This window comes from Malus domestica, chromosome 03 (genome assembly GCF_042453785.1).
Source record: "Malus domestica chromosome 03, GDT2T_hap1".
NCBI classification, from domain to species: domain Eukaryota; kingdom Viridiplantae; phylum Streptophyta; class Magnoliopsida; order Rosales; family Rosaceae; genus Malus; species Malus domestica.
Window position 1 is genome coordinate 30,587,999 of NC_091663.1, and position 25,385 is coordinate 30,613,383.

General features: G+C 37.5%; 1 protein-coding gene and 2 pseudogenes across 1 annotated transcript; all 3 read right to left on the bottom strand.

Annotated features, from left to right (window-relative positions):
• Positions 1-8,875: 8,875 nt before the first annotated feature.
• Positions 8,876-10,887, bottom strand: LOC139194307 (cytochrome P450 72A225-like; annotated as a pseudogene).
• A 3,763-nt stretch (positions 10,888-14,650) lies between these two features.
• On the bottom strand, positions 14,651-14,966 carry LOC139194308 (uncharacterized; annotated as a pseudogene).
• Positions 14,967-20,119: 5,153 nt separating this feature from the next.
• LOC103430663 (protein GRIM REAPER) lies at positions 20,120-20,805 on the bottom strand. The gene has a single exon (XM_008368818.4). It carries the CDS (start codon positions 20,755-20,757, stop codon positions 20,305-20,307), a length of 453 nt encoding a protein of 150 aa, XP_008367040.3. The 5' UTR covers positions 20,758-20,805; the 3' UTR covers positions 20,120-20,304.
• Between the last annotated feature and the right edge of the window lie 4,580 nt (positions 20,806-25,385).

Here is a 25,385-nt window from a genome sequence, read left to right on the forward strand (position 1 = left end):
TGGCGCCCATCCTTCGTCTCCCCTGCTGGTTCTCTTACCGTTGGGGATTCCGTGATGAAGAATGATATGACCGCTGCGGTAGTGGCCAGGAACCTTCTCACTCCTAGAGATAACAGACTACTTTCCAAACGGTCTGATGAGTTGGCTGTTAAGGATTCTCTGGCTCTCAGTGTTCAGTGTGCAGGTTCTGTGTCTAATATGGCCCAACGCCCATTTGCTCGAACCCGCCAAGTTGAATCATTGGCGGCTGAAATGATGAGTCTCAAACAGGAGATTAGAGGGCTCAAGCATGAGAATAAACAGTTGCACCGGCTCGCACATGACTATGCTACAAACATGAAGAGGAAGCTTGACCAGATGAAGGAATCTGATGGTCAGGTTTTACTTGATCATCAGAGATTTGTGGGTTTGTTCCAAAGGCATTTATTGCCTTCGTTTTCTGGGGCTGTACCGCGTAATGAAGCTCCAAATGATCAACCTCTGATGCCTCTTCCTTCTAAGGTTTTGTCCAGTACTGAGGCTCCGAATGATCCCCCTCCGGTGCCTTCTCTTTCTGGGGCTCTACCGACTGCTGAGACTTCTCCTAAGCAACCTTTGTGAAGGCTCCCTCTTGTTTGTTTATTTTGACTCAAGTATATGTACATATTTGTAACTTATCGGGGATATCAATAAATAAGCTTTCCTTCATTTCAACGTACTGTGTTAAATACACCAAAGCCTTCTTCGCTAAGTTATTTGAATTTTCTTTTGTTGAAGCTTGTATGTTGAAGCTTTGTGAGTGGAGCATGTAGGTTGAGGTAGTGTTCCCTTAATTTCCCGAGTGAGGAAAACTTCTCGGTTTAAGACTTGGAAAATCCAAGTCACTGAGTGGGATCGGCTATATGAATCTTAGAACGCCATTGTGTTCTGTCCTGTGTCATGTCCTCCGTTAGATCCAAGTACTCTAAGTCTTTTCTTAGGGTCTCTTCCAAAGTTTTCCTAGGTCTTCCTCTACTCCTTCGGCCCTGAACCTCTGTCCTATAGTCGCATCTTCTAATCGGAGCGTCAGTAGGTCTTCTTTGCACATGTCCAAACCACCGTAACCGATTTTCTCTCATCTTTCCTTCAATTTCGGCTACTCCTACTTTACCCCGGATATCCGCATTCCTAATCTTATCCTTTCTCGTGTGCCCACACATCCAACGAAGCATCCTCATCTCCGCTACACCCATTTTGTGTACGTGTTGATGCTTCACCGCCCAACATTCTGTGCCATACAGCATCGCCGGCCTTATTGCCGTCCTATAAAATTTTCCCTTGAGCTTCAGTGGCATACGGCGGTCACACAACACGCCGGATGCACTCTTCCACTTCATCCATCCAGCTTGTATTCTATGGTTGAGATCTCCATCTAATTCTCCGTTCTTTTGCAAGATAGATCCTAGGTAACGAAAACGGTCGCTCTTTGGTATTTCTTGATCTCCGATCCTCACCCCTAACTCGTTTTGGCCTCCATTTGCACTGAACTTGCACTCTATATATTCTGTCTTTGATCGGCTTAGGCGAAGACCTTTAGATTCCAACACTTCTCTCCAAAGGTTAAGCTTTGCATTTACCCCTTCCTGAGTTTCATCTATCAACACAATATCGTCTGCGAAAAGCATACACCAAGGAATATCATCTTGAATATGTCCTGTTAACTCATCCATTACCAACGCAAAAAGGTAAGGACTTAAGGATGAGCCTTGATGTAATCCTACAGTTATGGGAAAGCTTTCGGTTTGTCCTTCATGAGTTCTTACGGCAGTCTTTGCTCCTTCATACATATCCTTTATAGCTTGGATATATGCTACTCGTACTCATTTCTTCTCTAAAATCTTCCAAAGAATGTCTCTTGGGACCCTATCATACGCTTTTTCCAAATCTATAAAGACCATGTGTAAATTCTTTTTCCCATCTCTATATCTTTCCATCAATCTTCGTAAGAGATAGATTGCCTCCATGGTTGAGCGCCCTGGCATGAACCCGAATTGGTTGTCCGAAACCCGTGTCTCTTGCCTCAATCTATGCTCAATGACTCTCTCCCAAAGCTTCATTGTATGACTCATTAGCTTAATACCCCTATAGTTCATGCAATTTTGTACATCGCCCTTATTCTTGTAGATAGGCACCAAAGTGCTCATTCGCCACTCATTTGGCATCTTCTTCGTTTTCAAAATCCTATTGAAAAGGTCGGTGAGCCATGTTATACCTGTCTCTCTCAAAACTTTCCACACTTCGATTGGTATATCGTCTGGGCCTACTGCTTTTCTATGCTTCATATTCTTCAAAGCTACAACCACTTCTTCCTTCCGGATTCTACGATAAAAAAAGTAGTTTCTACACTCTTCTGAGTTACTCAACTCCCCTAAAGAAGCACTCCTTTCATGTCCTTCATTGAAAAGATTATGAAAATAACCTTTCCATCTGTCTTTAACCGCGTTCTCTGTATCAAGAACCTTTCCATCCTCATCCTTGATGCACCTCACTTGGTTTAGGTCCCTTGTCTTCTTTTCCCTTGCTCTAGCTAGTTTATAGATATCCAACTCTCCTTCTTTGGTATCTAGTCGCTTATACATATCGTCATAAGCCGCTAACTTAGCTTCTCTCACAGCTTTCTTCGCCTCTTGCTTCGCTTTTCTACACCTTTCACCATTTTCATCGGTCCTATCCTTGTATAAGGCTTTACAACATTCCTTCTTAGCCTTCACCTTTGTTTGTACCTCCTCATTCCACCACCAAGATTCCTTTTGGTGTGGGGCAAAGCCCTTGGACTCTCCTAATACCTCTTTTGCTACTTTTCGGATACAACTAGCCATGGAATCCCAAATTTGGTTAGCTTCCCCCTCTCTATCCCAAACACACTGGGTGATTACTTTCTCTTTGAAAATGGCTTGTTTTTCTGCTTTTAGATTCCACCATCTAGTCCTTGGGCACTTCCAAGTCTTGTTCTTTTTTCTCACTCTTTTGATATGTACATCCATCACCAACAAGCGATGTTGATTAGCCACGCTCTCTCCTGGTATAACTTTGCAATCCTTACAAGTTATACGATCCCCTTTCCTCATTAGAAGAAAATCTATTTGTGTTTTTGACGACCCACTCTTGTAGGTGATCACATGTTCTTCTCTCTTCTTAAAGAAGGTGTTGGCTAAGAAGAGATCATATGCCATTGCAAAATCCAAGATAGCTTCCCCATCCTCGTTTCTCTCCCCAAAACCATGGCCACCATGAAAACCTCCATAGTTGCCTGTCTCCCTGCCCACGTGTCCAGTTAAATCTCATCCTATAAATAACTTCTCCGTCTGAGCAATTCCTTGCACCAAGTCTCCAAGGTCTTCCCAAAATTTCTCCTTCGAACTCGTATCCAACCCTACTTGAGGTGCGTACGCACTAATCACATTGATAAGTTCTTGTCCTATTACAATCTTGATTGCCATGATTCTATCTCATACCCTCTTGACATCTACAACATCTTGTGTCAAGGTCTTGTCCATGATGATGCCAACACCGTTTCTCGTTCTATTTGTGCCCGAATACCATAGTTTAAACCCTGAGTTTTCTAGATCCTTTGCCTTACGACCAACCCACTTAGTTTCTTGTAGGCACATAATATTTATCCTTCTCCTCACCATAACTTCTACTACTTCCATAGATTTTCCCGTCAAGGTTCCTATATTCCACGTTCCTAAACGCATTTTGCTCTCTTGAACTTTACCCTTCTGTCCTAGCTTCTTCACCCTTCCCCGTCTAATAGGATCAAAGTACTTCTTTTGTGTGTCCCGTGTAAAGTTGATAGGAGCATATGCTCCCAAACAACTTTGAGTGGAGTCGTTCGAAAAGAAGTTTCTATAGCCCCCTTGCTCATTTAACACTGCATCCGGGTGCCGATGGAGATACAGCGACCCTTGCTCACTTATCACTGTGCTCGGGCCACACAGCGCGCCACTTACGGGTGACGCCCTAGCTTTAGCGCAATTTCGTTCTGGATTCATTTTCATAAGGATTCGACATGATCATGGAGTGCCGGCTGTCGACTACCTGACGCCCTCCCCCTCCTCCTTTATCCGGGCTTGGGACCGGCAATGTAAGATAAACTTACACGGCGGAGTTGCGAGTGGAATACATATAAATAAATAAAAATATTGTCACCCGATCCACTTAACTTGTCCCATTACATACATTACCGAAAGCATGAGAGATGGCGTTTTTCCAACAAGTAAATGATGCGTTGAGTTTTTTCCAACGACCTTGAAGACCTTGACTACTTCTGGCGTCTTTTCCATATACATTGCAAAACGCTTTCATAATTTTACTCCACATTTCTCGCTTATCCATCTCATTACCCGTAAACGGGTCATGAGTTGTGTGAACCCAACATTCCCACAATGTAAGATCTTCAATGAGCTTCCACGAAGACATTTTTTTCTCTCAAAGTGTAGAAAATATTGAAATGTAGAAAGTGTAGAAAATATTGAAATGTGGTGTAAGGTGGAAGATGAGAGTTAGGTACTTATAGAAAAAATAATAATTTTTTTTTGTATTTTTTTCATAATTTTTAATATAATTTAATTTAGTTAATTAATCTAGACCATTGGATTTGAAAAATATTCAAATCCAACAACCTATAAGCTACCACGTGGCCAACGGTCATAATTTTGACCGTTGGGCCTTTTTTTTAAAAAATTTTTTTAGGGAAAAACATGGACCGTTGATCTGTAATCAGACAGTCCAGATCAAAAGTGAAATTCAAATTTTTTTTACCGTTGGAAATCCAACGGCAGACAGTGGGCCAAGTCGCCTACACGAGGTGGGATGTGGGTGTGCCTGCGCCGTGGGCCCAGCTTCTGAATGGCTGTCGGCTACTCGCGCCCACGACCGTGTGAAAGCCACGCTTCAGGCAAATAGGCCGGTTCCATGGTCAGTTAAATTTGGGCTGGCCTATAGACCAGCTTGAGGGCTAGAGGGGATTGATAGAGTCCCAGCCTGATTTTTTGACTGGGTGCTGGGCTATTCCACCTCCGGTGGAAATGCTCTAATAAGGATAAAGATACATCGTCTTCCAAAAAGAAAATAGCAAGTTGGAAGAAGTACGTTGGTGATGTGGGCCTCAGTAAAAAAAAAATCCAAATAAAAGCACCTAGGACAAAACTTCGAGATAGAAAAAGAAAGAGCCACATGCTTGAAGGTCAACATATATATTGTATGGGATGTGCTATCTACATACCATTTTTTACTTCTCACACACCCTTTGTTAATTTATGTCCGTTGATCTTCTTTAATTCATCTAATCTGAAAGACAAAAATTAAAAAAATGTATGAGCAATAAAAAGGAGTGTGTCGATATCATATTCTGTATTGCATTAGCCTTCATCACCTTTGCAATTGTAAAGCCAAATAACACAATCATCGAAAATAACTCCAAGAACTCAGGCATATATTCAAACTTATGACAAAGAGAAAACAAATTAATAAGAGAAATAAAATAAATATAAAACAACACTTACAAAACTTTTGACAAATTAAATCCAAGAAAAAAAAAACAAAAGCAAAATGAACAACACTTAAATAATCCTTTATTAAAAATATAAAAGACATAATGAAGACAAAACACAAATGGCACTTTGCTTAGTGGCGCTGATAGGGATTTTTACCACTTGCGCAAAAAGGGTTAAAAACACCTAAAATACTTGTAAGAGAAACAAGATTGTTGTAGTATAGTTGGCTCAAGCAAGGTCATTCTCCACAAGGATTAATTTAAATAGATTAACGCCAAATCAATTCTCAACTAATTATTTAGAACAAAATTTTGGAAAATGGTGATTTAATGACCTAAATTAAGAAAAACGAATTTAATTAAAAAGATTACTTAAAAACTACAATTTTAAAGAAGGAGAAATAAACAATTTTTAGAATTCAAAGTGAGAAAGTACTTGGGTTCCGCCGTCACCCTAACAATCCTATGTAACTCTTCTAATTACTTATGAACCATACATGCATATTTTGAAGGTTAGGTTTTCCTAGAGTATATCATACCTGGAACCTCCAACATAGAACGTATATCTAACATGCAACCCGTCCATGGTGTCAAGATCAAATGTGAATAAGCAACACTCATTAAGTTTTGTGAAAACCCTTTGAAAAACTATATAACCTTTAAAACGTGTCGTCCATCATAAGAGGTTACACATACTAACCACAAGAAGCCTTAGTCAATTTTAGGGACAACCCTCTCTCAAAATTGCATCAAATTACTTTTCTAAATATCATAATGATTGCGAATCACTCAAATAAATAGATAGTTTAAAGCACAGTGATTAACAATTCAAAACTTGCATGCATAAATTCATAAGAAAATTAAAAAGAGACTACATATTCTTGCTAAGGATCATGGCCTTACCTTAGCACAAGAAAATTAGTTACACATATTCATAATAAAAATCATAAAGTCTTTATTGAAATAGAAAAAGAGTGAAAACACCTTGAAAGTAAAAGTCTTCAAATCTCTAAGCTTTGCCCAAAATCTTCTCTCCAAAAATTGCATGCGTTCTCTAAAAAAACCCTAGATCTGCCAAAATGCTTATTTATACTACATCTAAATAAAATCCTCCTAATAAAAGGTCTTAGAACAAGACTAGGAAACTAAATAAATTGAAATAAATTAGGAAACATAATTCTAAATTGATTTGGTAAATACGCCCAAAAATCTGCACAGCCACGTTTTGGACCCAAATCAGCTCCAAAACTTGCCCAAAAAGCATGATTTAAAGTTTTGACTATTCTGAACACTTCTCCAGAAGGCCACGAACCCATCCGAAGTCATATTGGGCTCAAAAAACGCAGTTTAAGCTCAGAAACGTCACTTTCCAGCAACGCGCACTGATCCTTCATTTAATCTCCAGAAAATAACTGCTTGGTAGAATTGCTGAGATTTTGACACAAACAAGCTAAGGAACACACGAACGTCCTCTAATTTGAATCACTCCAAAATTCGTTTGATTGGTCACGTTTTGCTCCAGATGAAGTCGAATGTCTTATGTTGAAAATATAAAGCAAAGTATCAAAATTCTACCAAAATAATTATCAAATTATACTAAGAATATGATGAAATATATAATCTAATTTTGACTCATCAGGTGCAAAACAATGATGTTTATTCACTTTGGTGTGAGCTTGATCCCACCGATTTTTGTCGTCTCTAACAACGAATAAATTAACCTACTAATGCTATCATTTATAAAAAAACGCAGACAAGAACCCCACCAATGAACCTCAACATGATCAACACCATGGTCTGCCAAACAATCTACCACCTGATTCCTTCGCGATAAATGTGAGAAAACCAAACATGTATGGAACAAAAGATGGTACAACAATTTAACCAATCAACTAATAAATGCCAAGGCACTTGAGAAGATCCATTCGAAAGAAAATGCACTGCTAAACAAGAATCATTCTCAATCCAAAAAGAATGTCAACCATTCTCCAAAGCCATCTAAACATCATGAATAATAGTTTTAAATTCCGCCTCCAAAGCAGTAGCAATACCAAAAGATCATGCAAAGCATCCAAGACAATTTCCAAGTCATCATGGAAAATACCACCAAAACTAGCCATACCCGGAGAATCACGAACTGCACCGTCAGTTTTAACTTTTAACTTTAAAAGCACAAGGAGAAATTCAAATAACCTCATGAATTCTAGGTGCCTTTGATGGCCTTCCATACACTCCAAGCACTCTAAGAATGCAAAGCTCATCAACTGAGGTTAACATAAAATTCACACCCCAATAATTCATTGAATTGAACTCTATTCGAAAAAATTAATAGTGACCCCAAAAAGCCTACAAATTTTTACTGAGTAATTATCGCAAATCAAACTTTGTAATTAGTCAACTAAAATTATAAGGTTAATGAAAATAAAATAAATTCGCATAAATACAATATACAAAAATTAAGTAATGAAATATGGAGACAGGATTTCACACAATAATTGAAGTTGAGTACCAAAACTATGCCGCAAAGGATAAGAAAAAAATGATGTGATATCGGAGAATAATGTAGAAACCTGAAATAAGGCTAAAACCCTACGCTAAATTTCAAAAGCAAATGAGCACTTGAAAAATAAATGTTGACAAGTCTCAGTAGCCTTACAACACAAAGAGCACATCGATGCAAAAGGGAATTCCCGATGAAGCTATAAATCATCAGTTAAAAGCTTACCGTGAAGTATACGCAATAATAAAATTGAATTATGTGGTCGAAAACATCTACACCAAACCCATCTATTCCAAGAAACAATTGTTTACTTACTACGCTTAAAATCATAAGCCAAAGATAAAGATAGTACACCATCTAAGTAGTCAACCAAATTAGTTTATTTTCCAATATCGACAAGGAATGCTTAATTGTCAAAGTTTCAGACCATATACTAGAAAGGGCGGAACTAGTTATATTAATAGGGCAAAACCGATTCCCATTATGAATGAAGTCTGAAATAGGCGCAAACAAAAGTTTACCAAGAGATTACGGAATACCCAACATTTTAACAATTGAATCACCAATCTAATTTGCATGCCAAAAGTTAATAGAAGCACCATTGTCCACCAACTATTTGGAGTTCTGACTAATATCTACAAATAAAGGCCCAAACCAGGCCGAATAAAAGACTGTTTATAATAAGAGCACACCGGATCGACTACTAGTAAAAAGTCATGCACAAAAAAACTAGCAGCCATTGAAGAAGTAGTCAAAAAATCCAAACAATTTTCAAAACAAATGCCTGATTAAGAGCTTGAAAATTCCTCACTCCAAGACTCCCATCCTTTAGAGGGGCACAATATTTCTTCCACAATTAATAAGAGTCGCGGAATGAAACTTTATTTACCTTATAATATTTCATCTGCACTTTCATAAGAAAAAAATGCATATACTGCGTATTCATGGTTACAAACAAACTAATTAACAATGTTTACGTAATATAATATGAGCACCAAATTGTGGTTGAAGGGTTATAATTACAGAAGGAGCATGAACATAGGATGGAGAAAGCTCAAAGTTAAAGTGCAGTAAAATCAATGATAAGGCCATTTTTGCTTCCATCATAGCAAAGTTTTGTCCAATGCAAATCCGTGGACCGGCGCCGAAGGGGAAATATGTGAATCGGTTGTTTGTTGCCTTAGAAATGCCTTCCGAAAACCTCTCAGGCTTGAATTCATCGGCATCATCACCCCACAATTCTTTGTCATGATGAAGTAGCAGTGTGGGTAAGGAGACTTCCACTCCAGTTGGTAACGATAACTTCCCAAGTTGTGTTTTCTTGTCAGTGATTCGAGACAGCGCAACGCCTGGTGGATATAATCTCAAAACTTCATATAAAATCATGGTCACCTGCAGGGTAATTTTATACCTACAGTAAAGGTTTATTGTATTTACACATATATAAAAATTCATACTCTGAACTGTGTTTCATGACATTCAAATTAAAGTTTAGGAGGAGAGGAGATCCACATTAGGTCTCGAAGAAAAGTGTTACGTGAAAATCATAAGCCCAAACTTTCCTTTATTGTATGTTGCAACGGATAATACTTGCGCATCTCCTCACGCTAATGTATTAGTATTAATGTATACTTACAACTTGTAGGCGACTTAGGGTATCAAAGGTTGGTGTTGTGTTACTTCCAAAGACTTGAAAAACTTCCCCCCTCGCTCGATCTTGCCAATTCTGGTTTTGACTTAGTAAAATCATTGTCCAAACGAGCAACACTGAAGTGGTATCTTGCCCGGCAAAGTAAAATAGCTTACATTCATCGATCACATCTTCAATACTCATTCCAGCATTTTTGTTGTTCCCGCCATGTTCCTTGGTTTCTTTGGAGTTGGACACCAAAAGTATACGTAATAAATCATCTTTTGGGGCTTCACCTGTCTTAATCGCTTCTTCTCTTTTGTTTATGATACCCTTGAGTAACCGTCTTAGTTCCTTGTTAATGCCCTTCATCCTCTTGTTCATCTTGGTTGGTAGAAAACTGCACAAATTGAAGCACTTTCTTCAATGGTTGTAACATTTTTTTCTTCTTTTTCCATAAAAAAAAAATATATATATATATATATTTAAATTTTACCTCCATCCTGTGATATAAACACTTCTTAAACTTATTGCGAAAATTTTCGTTTGCTCTTTTAGAAGTTGGAATATTTTCCTTCCCTCCCCATCGCTACTTCCAAATGCAGCTCGAGAAATCACATCGCTTGTCAAACTCTCAAGCGAAGACCACACATATCTAACTCACATGAACCCTCTTCGGCCACCAAACTTTCCCATGTATCAATCATTTCTCTACAGCTTTGGTGAAATGTCGGTAACAGACACTGCGGTGTGTTGGGGCTTAAAAAGACTTCACTACTTTGGAGACGTTTATCTCACAAAGAAAAATGTAATGCAGCGGAATTAATTAATAGGCAAGAGAAAGAAAGAACACTCAATGTATTACACAAGATTTTTATTCACTCACAAACTTAGTACAAAAGGAAACACTCAAACACTCTCACACTCTCAGACTTCTTGCTCTCTTACTTGCTCTCACTTCTTCTTGCTACTTACATAGCAACACAATCTCTATTTATAGCCTTGATTAACCAACTCACCAAGTCGGCGGAATTGGACTAAATTCCTTCTAGCCACAAGTTTTGTGGTTCTAGATATTTCTACTTGCAAGCCTACTTAAATATTGCAAGAACTCTCTAGATTTTTTTAGTATGCATGCCTAATGCACCGACAACCTTTTGCTAGAATTTTCTAGCACATTTCATGAGTTTTCTATGGGCTGGATCACCTTCTTGGGCCAAGAACAAGATTATGTTTCAACATCCCCCCTTAATCTTGTCTTGTGACGCCAATTGTGTTCCTCAATCTGACAAAGTCTTCTTGCCTGAGTGGTTTGGTGAATATGTCGGCGACTTGGTCTTGAGACTTCACATATTCCACTTGCACATCCTTTCTTGCAATGCACTATCTTATGTAATGATAGCGGGTATCTATGTGTTTGCTCCTGTCATGGAATACTGGATTCTTTGCTAGAGCTATTGCAGACTTGTTGTCGACATAGATCTCTGTTGGATCTTCTTGTGGCATGCTTAATTCTTTCAGCAAGTTTCTTAGCCAGATTGCATGACAAACACATGAGGTAGTAGCTACGTATTCAGCTTCGCAGGTAGAGAGAGTGACAATCGGTTGCTTCTTTGACATCCATGTGAATGCAGTGTCTCCCATGAAGAACACAAATCCAGTACTGCTTTTTCTATCGTCGGAATCTCTTGCCTAATCACTGTCGTTATATCCAACAAGTTTGTAGTTACTAGAACTTGACTAGAACAAGCCAAAGTTAACAGTACCTTTAAGGTATCGAAGAATTCTTTTGGCGGTCTTCAAATGTGTAGTTGTGGGATTCTCCATGTAGCGACTGACTAATCCGACGGTATAGAATATATGGTCTTGTGCAAGTTAAGTAGCGCAAACTTCCAACTAAACTCTTGAAAAATGTTGGATCTACACTTTCTCTTTCGTCATGCTTGGTTAGTTTGACTCCACACTCCATTGGCGTGCTTATGGGCTTACAGTTGTCCATTTTGAACTTTTTCAGTATTTCCTTTGTGTAGCTTTCTTGGGAGATGAAAATGCCTTCTTCGTTCTGCTTGACTTCAATGCCTAGGTAGTATGCCATCATCCCGATGTCGATCATCTCGAATTCTTTGGTTATCACTCTTTTGAACTCTTCATACATGCTTGGATTACTTCCGATGAAGATTAGATCGTCCACATATAAGCACACAATTAGAATATCTCCATCTTTGACTTTGACGTAGAGAGCATGTTCATGAGGGCACTTGGTGAAGTTGTTTTCTTGGAAGTACTTGTCAATGCGACTATTCCATACTCGTGGAGCTTGTTTTAACCCATAAAGGGCTTTCTTCAGCTTCAAAACTTTGTCTTCATGCCCTTTGATTTCATAGCCTCGCGGTTGCTGAATGTAGATTTCTTCTTCAATGACTCCATTTAGGAAAGCGGACTTCACATCTATTTGTTAAATCTTCCATTTGTTTTGAGATGCCAAAGAAATTAGTAATCGTGTAGTTTCCAACCGAGCAACGGGTGCAAATACCTCATCATAGTTGATTCCGGCTCTTTGACTATAGCCCTTCGCCACTAGTCTCGCCTTGTATCTTTCAACCTCTCCGTTGGCATTCTTCTTTGTCTTATACACCCACTTGACTCCAATGGCTTTGTGTCCTTTCGGAAGAATAGCGAGTTCCCATATATCGCTCTTTTGGATTGCTTCAATTTCTTCATCCATTGCTTTCCTCCACTTAGTATCTTGCACTGCTTCTTGGAAGTCAACTGGTTCACAATCAGCAAAAAGACAGAAAAGTGTAGGATTATCAAGTCTTTCAGTTACCTCATAAAGATCTCATAGACTTCTTGTGCGTGGTACTTCTCTTTCATTTAGACTCCCATTTGATAATGTTGATGCTGGTGAATTACCATGATTGGTTGATGTTGGTGAAGCAGGTGGAGTAGTGGACTCTTGTTGAACCTCTCTTGCTTGCTCTATCATCCCTTGTTCATTCTCTTCTTCAAACTGAGGAAAGAAGTGAAGATCACCTGCATGAGAGCAAAAATCTTATTCTCCTTCTTCATCGAACATCACGTCTCGACTGATCACCATCTTTCCATTGTTTGGATTATACAGCTTATAGCCTTTTGAATTTGAGTCATAGCCGATAAAGATGAACTTCTCACTTTTGTCGTCGAGTTTGGTTCTCCTCTCGTCTGGTACATGTACATGGGCTATGCTTCCAAAAATTCTTAGATGAGAGATACCTGGTTTTCTTCCACTCCATGCTTCTTGCGGAGTCTTTCCCTACACACTTCTTGTTGGAGACCGATTGGATAGGTAGACATCACATGCTACCGCTTATGCCCACAACTTCTTAGGCAATCTCTTGTTTTTTAGCATGCTTCGAGCCATGTTGGGGATGGTTCGATTTTTTCTTTCTGCCACACCATTTTGTTGAGGGGATCTTGGAACTGTCAAAGGTCGACGAATTCCATTGGCTTCACAGAATTCTTGAAATTCCTTTAAAGTGAATTCTCCTTCTCGATCAGATCTCATGGCTTTGATCTTGCAACCACTGTCTTTCTCTACAGCAGCTTTGAACTTCTTGAATGCTCCAAATGCCTCTAATTTCTACTTTAAGAAATACACCCAGGTTTTTCTTGAAAATTCATCAATGAAGAGAATGAAATAATTATTTTTACCCAAAGACCTTGGTTTTATTTGACCACACACATCGGTGTGAATGAGCTCAAGTGGCTTCTGGGCTCTTGTGGTCGACTCATTTGGAAAGCTTTTCCTGAACTGTTTCCTAAGTAAACATCCTTTGCAAGCTTGATCAGGGCGACTGATGCACAGTAAGCCTCTCACCATCTCCTTCTTGGATAATAACTCCAGTCCCCCAAAGTTAAGATGCCCAAAACGAAGATGCCAAAGCCAAGATGTGTCTTTGTAACATATCTTGAGACACTTTGCAACATCGTTTTGAATGTTCATGGGAAACATCTTATTCTTTGACATTTTCACCTTGGCAATTAATCTTCCTTTGTCATCTCTAAGAAAAAGGCTATAATTTTTCATGTGAATATCATAACCTTTTTCTAAGAGTTGTCCCAAGCTCAAAATGTTGCTTTTTATATTGGGCACGTAGTAGACATTTGAAATTAATTGGTGACCGCCATTTTTTAGGGGAATAAGGATGTTACCTTTTCCTTTGACGGGTATTTTGGATTCGTCTCCAAAAGAAACGTTGCCACTCACCGATTCATTGAGCTCTACGAACATGCTTCTTCTTTCGCACATGTGGTTGCTAGTGCCGGTGTCAAGGTACCATGTATAGTCTTGGTCTCCATCATTGTTCTTGCATGCTAATAACACAATGCCATTATCTTCTTTCTCTTCTTTCACATAATTGACCTTCTCATCAGGCCTATTGCTTGGAGCTTTACATTCCCAAGCATAATGCCCAAACTTTTGACAGTTGTAGCATTGAACTTGAGATTTTTCATACCTCAAGTTTGAGCGCTCTCTTCCACGACCTTTTGTTCATATTCCTCCTCTTTCGTAGTTGCTATGGTTGTTGAAGTTCCAACCACATCCACGTCCATGTCCACGTCCGCGACCTCGACTTCTTTCATACTGGCTTCTCTCGTTGTCCAAGCTTTCTTCTTTCTTTTTTGGTTGGACATGCGTCTTGAGGAGCTGCTCATCATTCCCTTGCCTTTTCTTATGTTTCTCTTCATATGCTTGTAGCGAACCCATTAATTGCTCTATACTAATTTCTTCCAAGTTTTTTGTTTCTTCAATCGTCACGACAATGTGCTCGAACTTAGGGTCCAACGAGCGTAGTATCTTCTCCATAATTCTAACATCTTCTAACTTTTCTCCATTTCTTTTTAATTGATTGGAAATGACTAAGACTCTTGAAAAACAATCAGAGATTGATTCAGACCCTTTCATTTGTAGAGATTCGAACTCACCTCTTAGTACTTGAAGACTAACCTTTTTCACTTGTTCGGCTCATTTGTAAGAGGTTTGAAGCTTCTCCCATGCTTGCTTGGCAGAGGTTGCACTCGAGACCTTCTCAAAGCCATTGTCATCTAATGCTTGGTAGATGAGGTAGAGAGCCTTCTTGTCTCTCTTTCTTGAATCTTTCAAACTCATCCTTCTGGGGTTGAGACAGAGTAGCTTCATCTTCTGGCTCAGTGTAGCCTTTCTCCACGACTTCCCATACATCATGTACTCCCAAAAGGGCTTTCATTTTGATACTCCAATTATCGAAGTTGTTGTTGTCGAGAACTGGAACTTGGAAGGCTGCCATAACGTTGCTAGCCATAGCTCTGGTACCACTTTGTTGGGGCTTAAAAAGACTTCACTACTTTGGAGACGTTTATCTCACAAAGAAGAATGTAATGCAGCGGAATTAATAGGCAAGAGAAAGAAAGAACACTCAATGTATTACACAAGATTTTCATTCACTCACAAACTTAGTATAAGAGGAAACACTCAAACACTCTCACACTCTCACACTTCTTGCTCTCTTACTTGCTCTCACTTCTTCTTGCTACTTACATAGCAACACAATCTCTATTTATAGCCTTGATTAACCGACTCACCAAGTCGGCGGAGTTAGACTAAATTCCTTCTAGCCACAAGTTTTGTGGTTCTAGATATTTCTACTTGCAAGCCTACTTAAATATTGCAAGAACTCTCTAGATTTTTTTAGTATGCATGCCTAATGCACCGACAACCTTTTGCTAGAATTTTCTAGCACATTTCATGAGTTTTCTATGGGCTAGATCATCTTCTTGGGCCAAGAACAAGATTATGTTTCAATATCCCCCCTTAGTCTTGTCTTGTGACGCCAATTGTGTTCCTCAATCTGACGAAGTCTTCTTGCTTGAGTGGTTTGGTGAATATGTCGGCGACTTGGTCTTGAGACTTCACATATTCCACTTGCACATCCTTTCTTGCAATGCACTCTCTTATGTAATGATAGCGGGTATCTATGTGTTTGCTCCTGTCATGGAATACTGGATTCTTTGCTAGAGCTATTGCAGACTTGTTGTCGACATAGATCTCTGTTGGGTCTTCTTGTGGCATGCTTAATTCTTTCAGCAAGTTTCTTAGCCAGATTGCATGACAGACACATGAGGTAGTAGCTACGTATTCAGCTTCGCAGGTAGAGAGAGTGACAATCGGTTGCTTCTTTGACATCCATGTGAATGCAGTGTCTCCCATGAAGAACACAAATCCAGTAGTGCTTTTTCTGTCGTCGGAATCTCCTGCTTTCGTGTTTAACTTTGTGAGGGAAGAGAGAAAATCAAACACGGGAGCTTGACGCGTGCATAGAAACATTCTTAATCACTTGAACTACATGACCGTTCTTCATACGTAACTTTTTAATTACCTGAACTATATTATCATTTATGCCTGATGATGTTTCTTTATATATAATGTGTTGCCATTTCGTTTCACAATCCCGCTAACATTAAATTGCTTTCGCATTGGGCGTACGTACGTATGTAATAATCCTCGGAGATCCAGTCACTACTCACTAGTCGCTGTACCCATCTTATTCTTAACTAGCAAGTGGTAGCGATTATCAAGACATACGGGGTGACGTTTTTTAACCTTGCAAGCAAAAGCATCTATATGAATAAGAGTTTGAAATACATGAACAACTTCCATTTTTGGAAGAGAAGTAAAGAGCATATATGAAGTAGAGAGACCATTTTTGGAAGACAACTAACCACTCTTGAAGTTGATGTGTGGAATTTTTTTTTATAGAAAGGTATAGAGAAAAAAAGGAGAAAAATATATGATCGGGAGGCGACCGCAGTGCGGTTGATCAATGATCACTCTCATACCGATGGGGTCAAGTGCATTGTGTGCCACTCCGATGAACCGTGGCCACAATGCAACTGTCGTATTCAAGTCCTTCTTCTTTAGCCACAATTTTTTGTTTTTCAAAGACTTGATTTAGATCCGAAAATGCAACATATAGTCCACAATTTTTTTTTCTTATAAAACTGAAAAATAATCTCTCCACAAGCACTCAGACACACTACGTATATGACTTAGAGCTTTTAATCATGTGCTCTAGGCGTGACTTTCAAATTTTTATTTTATTTAGACATTTTTATTTGATTGGTATACTAGCGTTGTGCACAGCAAAAAACACCTTGACACACATTTTGACACCCGTTTTGTAGCACCCACTTTGTAATGTATATCAACAATCTGAACATCCTAAATAGATCATCCTTAAAAAAAATTAGACAAATTTGAAATCATTAAGGCATTCATCTGTAGTGAAGAAATGAACAAATACGATTCTACAAACAAAGACTAAGTTTAACCTAACGGTCATATGGTTTTGGATTGGGGTTTTGGTAGACATGATCTTTGAGGGAAGACCTAAAAGATAAATGGTTCAAATAGTTGAAATACATTACGGAGTGAGTTCTACAAGAACATGTGTCAAATTGTGTGTCCCCAAAACTTGGCCCTATATATATAAAGCATCTTACAAATAAAATGTGGAAATAGAATAGAAAATTTTAAGTCGTGCATGGTGCAGTATCTTACTTTGCTTCTGGTTTTCCTTTTCCTCCTTGGTTGCTCTAGACTCATTGGAGAAACTGTATTTCTTGGTTGCAACATATGGTTTTTCGTTATGCTCATACATTTTGAGAGGGGAATGCAGTTGCTCACAAATTATCCAATTTTGAGCTTCTCTCATCTTCTCTTGTTTGGCATGTCGATCCTCCTCTTGAGATTCTTCCTTTTCTGCAATTAGATTTCATAGGCGGGACCTACAATTTTATTTGTTCTTGTTGATGTGTCATTTTATTTTTTACCTAATCCTTTTGGATAATCTTTTTTGTTTTGCAGCTTTTCTTGCATGTTCTTACCTTTTAGGTTTTATTTTGGAGGGGTTTGGTCCTATGTCCCCCCTCAAGGTTCTCAAAAAAAAAGAGAGCATAGGAGTGCTAAGTGTATGTTTCAACAAAAAAAACCGTGTACGGATACTAACTAATAAACCAAAATCCTTCATCTTCACTTGTACGTTAGAGGTTTTAGGTTCGATTCTCGCCAAATGCGAATTTGAACAATATTATTGTTGCCCATTGTGAGGCTTAACCCGCTCTCAACCCCTTAGGGCCCGTTTGTTTGGCTTCTGTAAGTCTCACTGGACTGGATTGGAGTATAGTCCAGTGTTTGTTTGGAACACATACTACTTTTAATGGTACTACGAGGGACTCGCCTCGACTAGCAACCTCCTTAGGTGGTCTTACCGAGACCCCCCCCCCCCCCGAAAACAACAGGACTACTAAGACCGGCTTTGTTCGTCAGCTTTGCTTGTCTTCTTCGTTCGTTTGCTTCGCTCGCCAACTTTCCCAACAGGTCTCAAATCGCTGGGCTCCACCTCGGAGAAGAGTTTGGGTTGGCTGGATCTGGGGCCTTGGAAGATGACAGTGGTTTGTTGTTTGATACAGGATCTGCCGCCATGGCTGTCCAGTAATTACCAAACTGCCTTCTCTCTTGCTCGTCGGATATTTGTCGACTTCCTCACCCGACTGATTAGTAATCGAATTGAATGTGAGGTAGGTTTTTTACCCGACTTCCTCACTCGTCGGATACTTGTCGACTTCCTCACCCGACTTTCTGAGAATGTGTGAAAAGAATGGAATTGTTGATGATGGAGAAAATAGAGAGAGAGAGAGAGGGAGAGAGATTGAGAGGGAGATGGACGGGAAAGTAGAGAGATTTGGGGAAGGAGACAAGAGAATTCTAGAAAAAGAAAAAAAAATGAAAAAAAAATAAAGTATTAAAAAACATATAGATTAAATAGTATAATATTATAATTTGATAATTTATAAAAACATATTAAAAAAGATAGGGATTAAATAATATAATTTTAAAGTTTGTTAATTATTTTGCTTCTTAATCCGACACTGCACCAAATGCTTCACTAAGTTAGTCCAGCTTAGTCCTTGAAGCTAGTCCAGTCCGAGACAGTCCGGTGCAACAAACGCACCCTTAGTGAATATCCTTTGCTCAAAAAAAAAAAAAAAACCAAAATCCTTCCTAGGGTTGTTAAAACAAATTAGGAATTTAGGATAATAGGATGTCATTTTTTTCCTATATTTCATTTTTTTTTAAGGCTTTTGGCTGAGACGATCTAATTTCAGTCTCTGATTGCTCAAATGATAAATGTTTAAATATGTAGTTGATATCTCCTCGCTATATCGTTGACATCTCATCCATATGTTGTCGATTTAATTTTGTTCAATTCAAAAATTGAAATTTGATGTTAAATCATTTTAGCCAGCATCCCTTATTTTAATAAAGAGTCTTAATAATTACTTTTAAATTAACGATATTACAGTAATTCCAATTTAAACTCACTCAAATCTCTCATATCTTTTTTTCTTTTTCTAATGTCATTATGTCATTGATATATTCAACATATTCTCGATTAATTTGTGTGCACCTTTACTACTAATTTTTTAATCGAAGATTTATGTTGGTACAGAGAGGGCTGAACTAAGCCCAATAGGGCAGACGCTCTCCCGAACATTCGCAATGCCTGGACACCAATTGGTTTGATCGAATGTAACACCAATTGGTTTTATCAAAGTTGCGAGCACTTGTTACATGTTATATAACTGCTCATGGATCTAAAGGAGTCTTGAGTTGGCATTTTTTGTAGCCTAAAAGCCTGAGGTTCTCTTCAAAAGTTCAGGCATACGCTGCATCGAAGTTTGGCTCTATTTTGTTCATGTCTCGTGGTGTCGTTGATGCGGTTTATCCTGATTAACCAATAGCATCATTGGTGGTTCTGTGTGCATAGTCCATATTGTCGTGATCACTATTTGTTTCTTTTGCCATTTTTCTTTAGAGTTAGTGTTGCTTGTATATATGCAAAGGAGTGTTCTCTTACTAGTTTTGTTGGAAATTTTGTGTGCAGAGTCTCCCATGAGGTGGATTATGAAATGATTGAAATTTTAGTTGCCGGGATTGAAGTTCTTTTGGCTTTGGAGTGCTGGATGTGTTCTCATGTTTTTCACACACAAAAATTCCCTGATATAGTGGCTATTAGATTGGCAAGTTGGCCTTGTTTTTTGTTTGAGGATCCATAGATTTAACCCAGGACGTCCTATTTGAAGTTGTCCTTTTTCTTAAAATGCTAATAAAACCACTAACATTAATTTCGCCTAAAGAAAATGATGCATTGACGACATAGATCAAATCCCAAAAAATAATCATTTCAGTAATTTAAATTTGTAAATTATATTTCAGCAAGTTTTCCAAACTCTCAATCGCATTTGGAAAGCAAAACAAACAACCTTTACAGGCTTTGAGCGAAAATTAAGGAGGACTTGCTTTTGAAGAAAATTGGAAAAGAAGCAGCTGTTTAAACAGATTACAAACCTAGCTTAGCTACTAAATTGCGAAGAACATGATAATTAAAACAAGATGAACACCCAAGCCACCTTATTAAAAGTAGTTATATCGTTCATTGTGACGTATAAACGCAATAATGAAATACAAAACTGGGGCTTCTAGCTCCAGTGATAGAACACGTATTTCTCTACATTCACAATTAATGTTCGACTCAACTTGTCCACCACATCATATTTATTATTAACAATGAACATATATTTCTAAGCATACCCACAGTATCCATACTCACATTTAACCCCATACTTGCATTTTTTACCACACTTGCCACAGTTGTTGGCATCCGAAGTAGTATTCATGCAAGTTCCATTGCAACAACGCATTCCAAACTTGCATTTATTCCCACATTTTCCACAATTGTTCTTATCGCTAAGAACATTTCGGCAATGTTTCTTGCAGCAATAGAGAATGCCGGTCCCTTTGTTTGCAGAAATCCCATTGCAAATGTTCTTGATTGGGTTACATTGTGCACCTTTTTTGATGATGCTGGCCAAGAACCTGCTTCTTGATCTGAAGTTGGGATTCGGGGAGTCGATTACGTACACTTCGTCATTGTCTTCGAGCTCCGACGATGAGAAGGCCATTTGAAAATGCAGAGCTAGGAATGAATGTAACATGAGGAAGAAAATGGTGGTGAGCTTGAGGAGGTTGGCCATTGTCTCAAAAAATAGGGGGTTCGTTGGCCACAAGAGTGTAAAGAAAGGGAGGATGTGGATATTTATACTGTAGGTTGTTTGTTTAAATATAAAATTAAACATTTATAAAGTTGAGTTTTTATTTTCTCTCTCTATTTTATTAAAAACTTAAAAGTTGAGTTTCAAGGAAAGTCTACTTTGCAATTGATAAACAAGGAGAATAAACCAATTAGGCGCAACTAATGAGTTAAGATTAATTCATTGATTAGTGCATTATATTCGGCTAAAGCACATGAGATCAAAGAAGTTGGCTTCCTAATTCTCCGCCCTTGGAAGAGCCTTAGATTCGTTGTCACATTGGCAACCCTTCACATAAGTATAGTCACCTATACATATAAAAGAAGAAGAAAACATTTGTGTGTGTGACTTTTGTACATGTATTAAGTTGTCAACTAAGACTTTTATTTATTTAATAATAGATTTTCAGAAAAATAATTTTCAAATTAAGTAACAAGAGTTGAAATTAGAGCATATATAAGAATCACTTAATAAACAAATAAATATGTATAACCAATAGTCTTTGGTCTAGTGCTACTTGTGATCTCCACCTTGTTTGAATGAGGATTGTGTGTATACATGTATGTGTGTGTGTGTGTGTATTTGTGGTGAATTTACTAATAAGTTAATTGTGGTTTGTTTTATTGTAGTGTCGTAATTTGTTTTGAGTTTATTTTATGTAATATTTGTGAATATTTCTATATCATTTATAAAAAATAACATAAGAAAATATTTGTAAAAGTTACTAAAAATTATCATTTATAAAAAATAACATAAGAAAATATTTGTAAGAGTTACTAAAAAAATTCTTATATTCATTGCATTGTCTAACATGATGATAACATGTGTATTGACAAAAGGAAGATGTGTCACATACAATCACCATACGATCAACATATTTTTATTTCTCATCCACGATCTTGAGAGTTCTTTTACTATTGCTAAAATAATTTGATATATTTATTACTTAATATTGATATTTTTCAAAATATGTAAATGGAAGGTCTTGTGTTATTCAGGATTAGTGAGATTCGGCAGATAGCTTGTCTTGGCGAGATTTTATGTCTTCGATGTGAGTGGTTTATGTAATGTGTTCAAAACTTCTTATTTTTCGATAAATGTAAAAACCATGAGTTGTCGTGGATTTTGATCTATTTACAAATATCTCTCTATTTTCAAGTAAAAAATGTTAGCTTTCAGGAAATGTGTTGATGTGTAAGGTTTTAAAAAACGCTAAGTGCTAGCAGAGGGTCAGGTTGGGGCTTAGTGGCTAGGTGAGGCATATAGGTAAACTTGTTATATATCGTATAAATAAGTATCTATTAATATTTAAAAGAAATACATATTTATGTTGGGATTTATGAACTGCTAAGTAGAATGACATATAGATCATAAAGTATTAGAACATATTAAAAACATGGGGAACAAACATATAATGAGTGTTCATCCAAATATTCAACAAGCCTCTAACAATTTAGTGAAAAATTAGAATGCAAAATGTAAGCTATCTATGTTTTGTTTAAGTGAGAATTGTGATATGGGTGGGTGCCTAAACATTTCTAGGCGTCATTTATTAATTTTCAAACATCTGGAAATTAATCGGAACGGTGATCATCTGGCTAGTGCCTAGACAGCATTAAGCAAAGATTTTTAATTACAACAGTATGTGTACATATACATTTTTTTATTTCTATAAATGATGATTCAATACCAAATCATTATGCTAACTTATTGTGTAAACTTAACAGAAAGTTTTATCATTTACAAACAAAATACAAACCGTAAAACATAATAAGAGTGATATATTTAAAAAGGAGTAATATAAAATTCAGTATAATCATTGAAAAATAAGTAATAAGCATTGCTCATTGAGGATCTTCTATTTCGGCAGAAAGTGCGTTTATGTCACAAGGAGGCCATGTTACACCCACTAAGGTTGGTTGGTTGATCCAATGTTTTGTCAACGTATATAAACAAATCAGGACTGCCAAAATCGGAAGCGTTTGACAGCTCTCGTGCACTCTTGCCCTCTGATTTCTGACCAAATCAAACAGAGATTACGCGTGTTGACCCAATTACTAGCTAATTCTTCTTTTTATTCTGGCCACCTACATCTGACGCCTTATGTGAAGTTTTGTCTAATGATGGCAACCTTTTCGTTTAAACTTTTTTCTTCTATTTTTTATTTATTATCTTTTGTATATTGCACGATGATTCAAATTATTATTTAAAAATTAACTCTATCAAAATTATCTAGTTATCTAACTATTGTCTAATAAATAGAGAAATCATGTCGTTTTGTTAAACACTAAAATTATGACAACATTAATCAAACGGTTAAACAATTGATTGGTCTTTCACGAAGTTGATATTTAAAGCATGAATTAAAAAGTAGACGGTTTCTAATTATCGTGCAAGATTGCATAATGTGGTGGAGAACCAAGAAGATAGAGATAGAAGGTACGACTTAGAAGGTCAGTAGCAACCCTTATTCCTTTTTTTTTTAACCTTGTTAGAAAAACTAGAAACATAAAAAGGCTAAATGAGTAATATACGTTTATTTTTAGTACAAACGATATTCTACACTAAAATAAGGGAGAAAGATTTGAACTTAGGCCACAATGAATTGAAAATAAAGACCCCTAACTATTAAGACAATTCACTATTTACCATGCATCAACATTTATTTTAATTTGTCACAAGTTGTTTACAAATTGAGGGGCTTTGGATACTTGTTTCTCTATGCGCCAAGGAGCATTGCACTTTAGCACCTCACAACAAATCTACATAGGGCTTTGGATACTTACCATCACGTGCCATGTGCATTGAAGAGTTGGAGGTTTAGCTCCAGCGAACTGCTAGGTCTCCTCTGACGTGAAATTTTAACTCCGCCAGGATTTGTCTTTTAAGAAGTACAATGCTAGCTCCAATTGAAGTGAGGTAGCTTTTCATGAAATCCAAATTGAAAGACAAAGTGCAATAGTGCATGTCGCGCCACTTCGAACCCAAATTATTGTCTATTAGGGCTTTTATTTATACATACTCTCAAACAAGGTGAATGGAAATAGGGACCAAGGTGATCTCAGGACCATATGAGTGAGGAAAATATATAGGTGAAGTCTTTCGATGACTCTTCAAATGTTTGATACGGATCTCTTTTGTGCCTACTAAATGTTTGATATAATGCATGTTAGACATATCTCGACATGTTGCGTCGACAACACTTGACAAATTTTCTTTATATCACTTATCTGATTGCTTCGGCATGTGCTGATATCTGTTGATATGTTTACAACAAGTCCACCAAGTGAATAAACTGATTTATGTTTTTGTGTGCTTTGCGCTCTGTTTTTATCTGAAAAACTTGAACTTAACACTAGGACCCCAAGGTTCAAACCCTAGATCCACCACTGCTCTCAAATCCTTCGTTTGAGTCGTTAGAAATGTTACGTAGCACGCAAGTTACTCCATCCATACGTAGCTAATTGATCTGCCACCATGTTTGCTTCACAAATTATATACTTGATGTCGACCACCTGCAGATTAATTACAGGTGTTTGAATATCCTAAATCAACGATAACAGACGCCAATGAGGGATTTTACGATCTTGGAGAAACATCAAAATTTTCGGGCTTAAGAGCAGGATGAAACTCAAAGGAAGAACAGATCCATCAAAATTGAAACAATCTAAAGTCTTTACTTATCATTATGAGAAACGCTAAGGGGACTCTCTCAAAATGAGACTCTGCATGGACTATCTGTCACCTCATACTTTTGGCACAATATTTTACAATGTTGGCACGAAAATAAACGTTAAACTGTGAGCTGGTAGAGATCCATGGAGAGTTTCGCTTTTTAGAGAGAGTCCCCTTAGTATTTCTTTGTCATTAAATCATTAAATTTGTTCTGGATTTATTAGTCTTTTTATAAGACTTGGAGAATAAAAAGAGGAGTGGAACTCAATGATTTAATTTAATTAGTTGTAAAACAAGAGTCTGAAGAGCTAGACATTGCTGAGACAAAATGCTTCCCCAGTTTTATGGTGAAATTATTTTAAGGTAACTTTACTAGCACTCATGTGTCTCTTGTTTTTCCAGAAACTACGTACTACGTCTCGTGCATACATACATATGTTTTGAATCTTAATGTTGGAAGTAACATTACCAACATTCCTCTTACTCGGGAAGCTTTTCCTTATTTTGTGTTAACCATGGCTTTTATGCTTCCCTCCAAGTCACATGCGTTGAATGAAATTGACATGCACCTATGTAAGCTAAATATTTGGGATAGACAATACACAAAATCATCTAAGCAGGAACAAATAGAATTAATATGAAGAGAAAGCGGACATGGATAAAGACAAACAGATTGACTGTGAGTTTTACGGGTTTTATTGTATGAAAAAATGTTTGCACCGTCAAATTTAAATGTAATGTGTCTTAAACTTCATGTTTGAGCCTATGGTGTAACAAAAACACATATTTGCATAGCAAACCCGGCTACATCATTGTTATTGAACATATGGTGTAACAGAAAGCAGAAGAAATCAATCTGAACATATGAAGACAATTAACAATGTTGTTCTACAAAA